Source organism: Alosa alosa, chromosome 13 (genome assembly GCF_017589495.1).
Source record: "Alosa alosa isolate M-15738 ecotype Scorff River chromosome 13, AALO_Geno_1.1, whole genome shotgun sequence".
Lineage (NCBI taxonomy): Eukaryota > Metazoa > Chordata > Actinopteri > Clupeiformes > Clupeidae > Alosa > Alosa alosa.
The window spans coordinates 13,830,029-13,840,312 of record NC_063201.1 but is presented as its reverse complement, the minus strand read 5'-3'; the positions used below and the strand labels follow the sequence as shown (position 1 = coordinate 13,840,312).

The 10,284-nt window shown below is 41.3% G+C and overlaps 1 protein-coding gene across 2 annotated transcripts in view; it reads right to left on the bottom strand.

Moving 5' to 3' along the window:
• The window catches only part of stt3b (STT3 oligosaccharyltransferase complex catalytic subunit B), a 46,507-nt gene that overhangs the window by 25,381 nt on the left and 10,842 nt on the right, over positions 1–10,284 (bottom strand). The window contains exon 2 of one of the 2 annotated variants that reach the window (XM_048260004.1): positions 577–702. In XM_048260004.1, coding sequence (XP_048115961.1) covers positions 577–702 — 126 coding nt within the window. Of the gene's footprint in view, positions 1–576; positions 703–10,284 lie in introns of those variants that run through there. The other variant, XM_048260003.1, reaches the window with a different exon arrangement.

The window sequence follows — 10,284 nt, the reverse complement described above, 5'->3', positions numbered from 1 at the left end:
CTACCGTTTGCGTCGGTGCCGGTATCATATTATATCATATCCGGTTTCGGTACCCAACCCTACTAACACACACCATGAAAAATCTCTCAGCTCATCCTCATTCCCCCTTCCTCTAAAGAGACTTATGGTATGATTCTCCACATCTCATTTCTGCAGCATGCCAACGGCACGGTGGATTAGAGGCATCAGGGGGGTAGCTAACTGTCGCGCTCTGGCATCCTGTGGTGGTGATTTAGCCAGGAGCATCGCAGTCTCTCTGCAGCCCCGATGGGCCCCTGTAGGGCCATGAGAGGGCTGGAGGTGGGAGAGGGCTGCTGATCACAGGAACAAACACAGACAGCTGATTCAGCTTCATCAAGCTAGTGTCCCATCCCACACCCCCTCCCCACACACACACACACACACACTGAGGTCTGTGTTTTGCCACTCAGTAGTCCTCTTCAACACACAGACACACACACACACCAGAGTTGGAAAGTGATTAAAATGTGAACAGCTACCACCTATTGTCAGATATGGTGGAAAAATCATCAGCCACCAAGTATAGTACATCATTGTTTGGAAAGAACAGAGTACACCAGCACAATACTCACCGTGCCCCCAACTATTCTGCCTAGTGGGTACCAGGCCCGCTCGTCAAACCAGTTGAGGAACTCATAGAAGCCGTTGGAGGTGAGGTGATGTGTGGATCTGTAGTTAAACCTGTGAGATGGGGAGGACATAGGGGCAATGGGGGAAGAGGAAGAGGGAGAGAGGGAGAGAGAGAGAGGAGAGAGGAGAGAAATAGGCAGAATACATCAGAACTGGTTCAAATCCATTAATATGCCCTGCCAGAACGCTGCACAAGAGGAACATGATAATGAGCAGACTGCAGCATCGAACAAGTTGTCAATTATGCAAGGTCAAGGCGGAGGGTCTGTGTGCATAACTATGACAGACCGATATCTGTTCCAAGAAGCATAGATGATGCAACGCCAGAATTTTGTTGATCAAATGAATAGTGTATGTTTCTACGTTCTCAGAATTCTGTTGATGTATGGTCAACCATGTCTACATGAGAGTGAATATGAAACATGTTCTGAAATTCCAAGAGTCTGTGTGTTAATATATGTGTGTACATAGGAGACAAAGTGAATGACAAAGTGAATAACATAAAAAAACACTCAAGTATGGGATTCCATTTAAGCAATCAAAACAGCTCGCCCCTGGGTCAATGACGGATAAGGTTTTTAAAATTTAAAATTCTAAAAATAAGAATTTCTGTTTCAATTGTTCAAACATTAAGAATGTTGGGTTTGAACATCCATATTAAAAATTTTAGTGTTTTTCCATGAGAATGAATTGGTTGCGGCCTAAAAAAATGTCATGTGGTGCGACCATAGATTATATTAAAATTAAATGTATTTCCTTAACATGCTTAAAAGTTTGTTTACAAGTTCTTAATAATATGAATTGTTTAGAAACAAAGTATTTACATTTCTTTACTTTTTGTGAATATTGGACTGATATTTTTGTTTTATACTGTCACCTTAAAAAAAAAATGTAGAACCCTTATTTTTCCTGTAAGTTTTATAAAACTGATGGAAAAGTCTGAAAAATAGCATTGACTTAAACATACTATATGACTGATTAATAATTTAACCACAGAAATGTTATTTTTCATTTTGAATTTAACACAGGTATTGCTATTATTGGTTGCACCACATGATGAGTGGTTGCACCACATGATGAGTGGTCGCACCACATGATGAGTGGTCGCACCAAATGACTCAAGGATCTCATATTGTTAAAAATATAAGTAGAGATCAATAAACTGTTATATTTTCATTTCATGAGGGTAATATAGTGCTTGCAAAGCAAAAAAAATTAAATAAAATAAAATAAAATAAAAATAAAAAATAAAAGTTTTACACAAAGTAAAAGATTTTTAAGTTGCTAATGATGTTGAACTTGCCCATATATTGGTAAAGGTATAAAAAGATAAGCTTTGTGAGGGCATTTGAAATATAGAAGGTGATGAAAACAAACACACATAGAAAGAAACAAATAAATGTAGACAGCTTAAGGGAGGAAAGGAGGTAAAAGCGTGTGAGTGATCGAGGGGATAAACAGAAGAAATTCAGGACGTAAAGTGAATGGGATTTAGCAGATGATTTTAAGAGATGGGGCAGGAGAAGGTATTAAGATAGACAAAGGTGCATGGTTGGATGGAAAGGAAGAGATAATAAAAGATAAAGAAATTAAAAGATAGACAGACAAACAATAGCAGAATGAAAGCTTTTTTGAGTAAGAGTTAGACATAGAAGTTAGGCTAACTAGATGGGGAGGCTAGAAGACAGACAGATTATGGATAAAGATAGATAGATAGGTAGTGTGATAGATTGATAGTGTGATAGATAGCATGATTGTGTGATAAATAGTGATCTGTGATTGATAGTGTGTTAGTGGGATAGTTAGCGTGATAGATATATTGTGATAGATACAGCGATGAAGAGAGTAATAGGCCTAGTGTTTAACAGATAGAGAGAGAAAGAGTGTGTCCGTGTGTATGTGTGAGAGAGAGAGAGATTGTGTGTGTGTGTGTGTGTGTGTGTGTGTGTGTGTGTGAGTGTGAGTGTGTGTGTGTGTGTGTGTGTGTGTGTGAGAGTGAGAGTGAGAGAGATTGTGTGTGTGTGTGTGTGTGTGTGTGAGAGAGAGATACAGAAATGAAATGGGGAAGCTTTCAGAGCAAACAAACTTAAACAAAAAAAGATGATTAAACAAATTTGATGTTGCCCAATCATCACTAATAATATAACAAATAAAAACAATAAAATAATGTTAAACAAAACAAAAATAATGGTAATAAAATCCTATATTACCGTGTTAACTCCCCTCACCGATAATAAGTGAAATATATCTTTCTTGCTGAACAGAATAAATGGGATAAATGATTAATAAATGTACATTTACCAAAGTAAACTTACATGTAAAATGATTTTTATTTACATTTTTGTCATTATAATGTTTTTTTCTGAAATCTTTGAGAATGTACTCTAAATGTATAAAAATTGATTCCGTAACACTAAAATAAATTGCATAGGCATATAAATCCTAAATTAAACGTAAAACCACACAAAAAAGCATTTTGTAATAGTCGCACCACATGACATTTTCAACTTGAGATCAAATTTACAGGCACAAAATTGACCACCTACTCATAACAAACTTGATTCCTCTAAAAGGTCACTATTTCATTTCTAATCAAAAAATAAATTTGAACAAATAAATTAATATTCATTGTATTGTTGAGGTTATACCACGACGTCCAAATTTGGCAACTTCTTGCCAGTTGTTATTTAAGATACGTTTTTCCAAATATAAGAGATAATTACAAACTTGTTTGCTGCCCCAATGGGCGCCTGGCAAACTAGTTTATGAATGCAACTTAAGATCTTTGAATTAATTTTAAAATAAAAGTCTCAAAATGGCAGTTTCTTGATGGTTGCACCAGATGATATTTGATTAAGTTGACATCTTCGGACAAAGTTTGTTTGTATAATAGGATGGACATAAAAATAAAAAATGCTGTGCAATTTTCTACAGAGCTACAAAACACTTTTGGAAAAAATGCTAGATAGAGCAGAAAGCACATTTGAATAGATTCAGTGTAATTTTAAAGAACATAATATTTTGATACTTCACATAAGAGAAAAATTAAAAATACCTAAAAGATTTTTCAAAAGGTAAAGTGGTTACAAATATGGGAGTGCTCCCACATATATATGGTGTGTCTTCAGGCATTCAAACCTTTTATAAACTTAAAAAATGCTGTTGGACAGAAAATCTAGACATCACGTCATTGACCCCCCCTACAAATGAGAAACCTAATCAGCGGGCTGATGGAATTTTTCCCTTCGCTTCCCTCCAGCGTCTGATGCCGTTTTCCCAGCGAATTGACTGCGCTGGTGCACAAATGTTAATGCATTTACTCTCTTTAGCAGAGCACGTGGGCCACATTTGATCAAGGGGGCCACTCACCCCTGAGGTATTTAAATAACAAATGCACGGCCTGTTCATGAAAACATAATCGAAAGTCTGAGGCCAACAGATTGACGTACAAGAGCCTGTGGTGTGTGTGTGTATGTATGTGTGTTCGAATGTGTGTTAATGTGTGTGTGTGTGCGCGTCTGCGTGCTGAGGTAGTAGTGTAGACTCAATGAGTCACTTCTCATATAAATGAGGAAGAGAAAAGTACTACATCAGAACTACAATGAAGATTTTTCATTGCACAACAGAATCCTCCTAGGTAAAATGATGGGGCCATATTTCCCTTTGTTGAAGCATGCAACACATAACTGAATGCAAATGAATGAACACTAGCCAAGAATCCAGCCAATTGAACAATAACTCATCTAACTTTTTTGAGACACACACACACACACGCTCAGTTGTGTTTAAGTTAGGCACACATTCACCCTCTGTCCTTTTGTATCCTTTTTTTTTTTTCTTCGACACCTCCAAATCACTGTCACAGACTATACAAATGTAGCTAGGAGACCATGTTTGCATTGTGAACCAGTCACCCAGTCAGGTGAATGATCTACTGGGCAACAACGAGGAGGACTAAGTGTGGCACTCTCAATACAGTAAACAAGAGGTACATTGAAAGAGAGAGGGGGGCTGGGAAAACAGAAATAGAGGAAGAAAGAACTCAGATATCCCATCATATCCCTTCATATCTTCATGTGTTCATCGGTGAGATTAACCCCCTTTGAAACGCATAACACCAAGAGGATGGAAAAAAAAAGGTCCTACAGTATCCGTCGTCATGGCAACCTCCAGCTCACCCACAGACTGGAGAGGTGCCCGGAGTCCACAAGCCTGGCCTGAGGGGTAACACACACAGACACCCACATAGGTGTGTCATCCAATTATTGACCTCCAGACCAGATTATACAACAACCTGGCTGCCCAGAGGGGGGCCTGGCCTGGAATAAAAAAAAGAGGCCATCCAGAGCAAATGTGTGGTTTCATGTGATCTGTGGGTGTGTGTGTGTGTGTGTGTTAGGCCTGGGCGATATGGTTGAAACCTGTATCACGATATAAGTATTTCATATCAGTCGATATCGATAATTATTATTATTATTTTTTTTTTTTTATCTACTTCAGATAAGGACCAGAAGGGGAAAAAAAAGTTACATTTAAACACTTATTTTAAACTTAACCTTCCTCTGATTTGAATCACCTCAGTTATCAATCAAAGCAAACAGGGAAAAGAAATAGCAACACAATCATGAAAAACACTCAAATAAATAATTGTGCACATAAGTCTGAATGAGTGCACTGGTTGAAGCCTGGAAATATTGTAAACAAAGTAATTTGCTAGTTTATCATAGTAAGTCTACTGGTTAGACTGTTCAGTTTCCCACGCGGTGTTTAAGTTTCAAATGAATACTTTTCTCCTTGGGACAGGCCCGCTTTGAGTCTTGGAAAATACTTTTCCATTTGCATCGGGATTGTGTTGATTAGAATTTAGCAGTCAATTTGAATGCAACAGTTTTGAACAAATTCGCAGTAGCGCAAGCTAATGATGCTAACCGGACTTAATAGCAATTCAGTCGCCTTGCACGATTGTGAATGTTTGGATTACATGCGCATGCTGAGGAGGGATGCAGACAGACAGACAGACAGACAGACAGACAGACAGAGACAGACAGACAGACAGACAGACAGAGAGAGAGAGAAAAAGAAAGCGCACGGGGCAAGGACTCATTGAGAGTCTGTGTTGAGGTAGGCCTACTTCTATCGTCTACTCTGGTAGAGTTGCACATACTAGCTACAATGCAAGATATATTTAGCCTATTTATTTATGGACAACGTAAGGCGGGAGGTGTATGTTGCTTTTAATTATCGAATGTTCTATCAAACACATTTTTTCATTGATATCGATTACATGTCTATTGTGATACATATTGCTATCGTTTTATCGCCCAGCCCTTGTGTGTGTGTGTGTGTGTGTGGGTGTGGTAGAGGGGTTAATGCTAACTGACACACCAGCAGGTGTTGTCGCCCAGGTTTGCTGGCTCCTCTCTCTGTGTGGCTGGTGGCCCTCTGAGTGCCGTCTGCCTCCCCCTGCTGCTGCTCCTCTGGCCCACGCTGGGCTGGAGCTCTCTCATTCAGCATTAAGCACAACGTGCCACTCGGCACACAACTCTCAGGGTTCAACAAAAGCAATGGCAGGGGAAAATAAAAGAGTATGGCATTCCGTTGAAGCTGGGGGGGGGGGGGTTAAGGACATGAGTGCAGAGTACAGGTTAAGGACATGAGTGCAGCGCCCCCTCTTTTGACATTTGATTACTTTCAATCCATTGTTTTCGATACCACCGCTCACACCACTGCCCAATTCGCTCTGTCAATTACGATTCAGTTCTATTTTTGCCAGCGCCACTCAGTAAAATCCAATGTTAATCGAATCCTTGTCAGTTAAAGATTTGGGCGTTGGTGTGTAGGGGCAAGGGACAGACTGTCAGCACGGCCGCTAATGTGTGACTCGCTTTAGGAGACAGGGGTCCAAAGCTGCCATTAGTGTAATGGAGTCGGAATTCTACTAGAGTTCTAGCGAGACTCGACAACTAGCACTCCATTCCACAGCTAGAACACAAACTCGTTTTTTCTTCCCCCTTTGCTTTCAAAGGACAAATTCAACTCCCGTGAAGGAAATGGGAAGGCTTCCTAACACAACTTTTGCTGTCCAGCAGTGGCAAGAGGAGAGATGTCCATTAATTTCCTATGGGAGGGAACAGTGCTGAGCCAAGCTGAGGAGGTGTGTGTGGGTGTGTATGTGTGTGTGTGTGTGTGTGTGGGGGGTTACTCAAGAACCAAGTGAATTTTCCTCCTCACTCAGACGGAGCCAACAACATGTCTACGGTTGTATGGCCGTACACAGTTAGTAGTTCGACAATGATGCTGTGGTAAGGGGATGAGTTCTGGGGTATCGCAACATCCCCGATTATCACCACTTTTGTTCGGAAATTCTAAAACAATGATGTTTTTTAACACTTTAACACAAAATAACATTTGCTAAATGAACCTTACATTTTTCAGTAGCCATAGGTGTGTAGATTTGAACAAAATCTAGTTTGGTTCTTAACGGGAGCATTTACTGCCTGAAATATCCGATTTTGTTTACCACGCTCACAGTTATAGTGCTGGCCTGATGGGTCGCCTATTTACGCCGGTTCAACGGTCAACATGAACGGTTAGACCGAGAATTCTCGTCATGAAATTAAAACTCCACTGGAGCTCCAAGCGGATGTGTACACGCAGCCTTACAACACAGTTTACAGTTTTTTGATTCACTGTAAAATGTCATTTTTGGTACATAGCTAATTTAGATACACCTATGGTGTGGATGCTTGGCGCTTTTTTAGAACTGCCTTGGTTTGTATAGAAATGGATATTAAGTGACACATACACGCAAGACGGCGGAAATACGGGACCGACGGTAATAGGGGGAGTTCGGATACGGACTTCAAGATCTTATGTACAAGTAAACCACAGTCTATGCTCTGTAAGTGAGGATTTTACATCACTACAACTATTTCTTCCATATGCTGCTTCCCAGTTTGATATTTTTGATCAATCCACTCAACCTTTATTAATCCAATCAATGGTTAGGTTGGACAATGGGAGTGAGTGCCATTTTAACCTGGCACTACAATATCAAGTATATTCACAACAAAGCAATTAGCTTTCATTCATTAACATGTTGGTATCAAAGGGAGAGGAATATAGAATGACAATGGATATCCAGCATAGCAGTCGACATTAGTTATGTTCTCATTTCTTAGGCGATATGCCAAATTAGGCCTACCCTCATTCCTTTATCGCCTTATCAAAAACAATGTAACTGCTATCCGTCACTTCTCTTGACTGTTGCCGATTCTACATGGAGGTTGCTTTGACAATCTGCTCATCAACAACTGACCACAGGCTTGCATCTTTTATGGGTGTGGGGGGCGCGTCTAACGTTTCTGTACATCTGTTTTCTTGTACAGACGGCAGAAGAATTACATTGGAACATTACAATAGTATCCAGGATTTACCTAACATACTCATGTTGCATTTAAGACCATGCTCCCATAGGCATTCCCTATGCCCAACAACTACATTACTGAAAAAAAGCTAAGCAGAAGGAGGAGCTAGATGTAACGACAGCAGAGCAAATCTACTCCATGAAAAAAAGGAGAAAGAAAGAAAGAAAGAAAGAAAGAATTGGAGAGATGCCTCTGCTCCCAGACAAAGAGGCAGCTGTGAGCTGCACAGGGGGGTGACAAAGAAAGAGAGAGAGAGCATGAAATGCAGTAGCTGAAAGGGCCTTTATCAAGGCTGTTGACACCTGAAATCAGCATAGTGCCATACAGTGCTAACAAGAGTCAGGTTAACCGACAGTCTGACGTAGCCTGGGAAATCCAGACCCTGGTAATGTAGAAAGATTAAGGGTCTGGCCACGAATAATGGCCCAACTCAAGGGGCGACACCAAGCATGCATTTGAAAATCTCACTGCACGCAATTGATCACATTACAACCAATGTTTACTGACTGATTCCGGACTTTGACGCAATTGGATAACACTACGACCAATGTACTGACCGATTCGTTGCAGCGCTGTCGTATCAGTTTAGCTTGACTCTTGGCCCACCTATATCAGATACACCGACGTGATTGGTTCCTCACGATGCAAGGGGTAAAAGTAACGTGCATTATTACTCATTGCCAGATTGTCTCACAGAGACAATTCAATTGTGCATTTGCGAAAATACTGGAGCCCCAACCAGCAATCCCCCGTGCAGACATGATTAAATTCATATCAAGGTATCAGATACAAAACTATAAAAATGCATTGAGATATGGCTCAGCTTCCACACAGAGGCAGTTTTGCAACACCAGAGGGGCAAAGTAATAAGAAGAAATATATTCATTAAGCCTGATGCTGCTCAGAGGTGAGTGGATTGGAGGAGTCCCACTGCTGCCACCAGTAACAATGGCAACATCCCACTTCTGCTACAAACATCTGTAAAGTGACGAGCAGCATATGACAAGTGGGAAAGGTTTTACCAACGGGGATTTAGGTTTCACTGCTTGAAGCCCAGGGTAGCCTATAATCCTACATGAACTTTCACATCAGTCGTATATGGGGGTAGAAAAGCACAACATGGCAAAATGAAAAAAAAAAAAAAAAAATCCTGGAGATAACGCACAAGAGCAATCCAACTGAGCCTCAGAGGGCATCATTAATCAGTAATGGCTGGCTCTAGCAGGCAGACACTTCGTTGGTTTGGTTAGGAGTCTACCAAGTAGGGCATTAATGTGAGTGATGCCTCTTGCAGTGCTGGCCTGCATACCCAACATACTCTGTGGATGAGCTCGTTGGAATACTCCGAGAACTGAAACCTAAATCAACACTTCAGTCCAATTCCTGGCTGACTTTTTGCAGATATGGTCCAAAAAAGAACTGAATCGAACCGCTTCTGGCCTCACGCTGTGAAGAAGTCTTGGAAACTCAAAAGGTGATGATTATGATGATGATGATGATCCTCCATTTGCTTCTCTCCGCACCTGGGAGACAGGTACAGCAGCATCCTCTGCATACTTGATCAGCTGGTAGTCCACTACCCTTCAGCGCAGGCAGAAGATGAATAGAGCTAATCCTGGCAGCCGAGTGCTCACCTGAACCTCATCCAATTAAACCCAGCAGGCCAAAGGGCTCAGGGCCCAGGACGGGAGACTCGGAGGTAACCCAAATGCCCAGGTTGACTGTGTGCCACCTGTATCTGAGGTTTGCACCCCCACACACAGACGCACACATGTTTACGTGCCACGGAAGGCGATCAAAGCGTATGTTTGAGCTCATGGCTAATAGAGGGACTGTGTGCGTGTGTGTGTTTTAGAGGGGAACGGCATGAATAAAGACAGCCGGCAAGCAGTGTAGTAGCGCCTAGAGGAATGGGTTTTTTTTTTTGCCACAGCCAAATGAATCCTCACTCTGTCACCTTGTCAAGGAAACAAAAGGCAATTACTGTATTCTAATGAGAGAGCCCCCTTTCTCTCCTCATTCCTCAGTGCCATCCAAAAGCCTTCTGCTCCGCTCTCCTCTCCACCTCGCTCTCCCGTCTCGCCTCTCTCTCCAGGTCACTGGATCCAAAGGACTCGGGCCAAGCATGATGGGCTCGGCCGGGTATTAATTCTCTGACCTATGGTCACTGCTGAGCTCAATCACACACAAAGGCTGACACACGCAA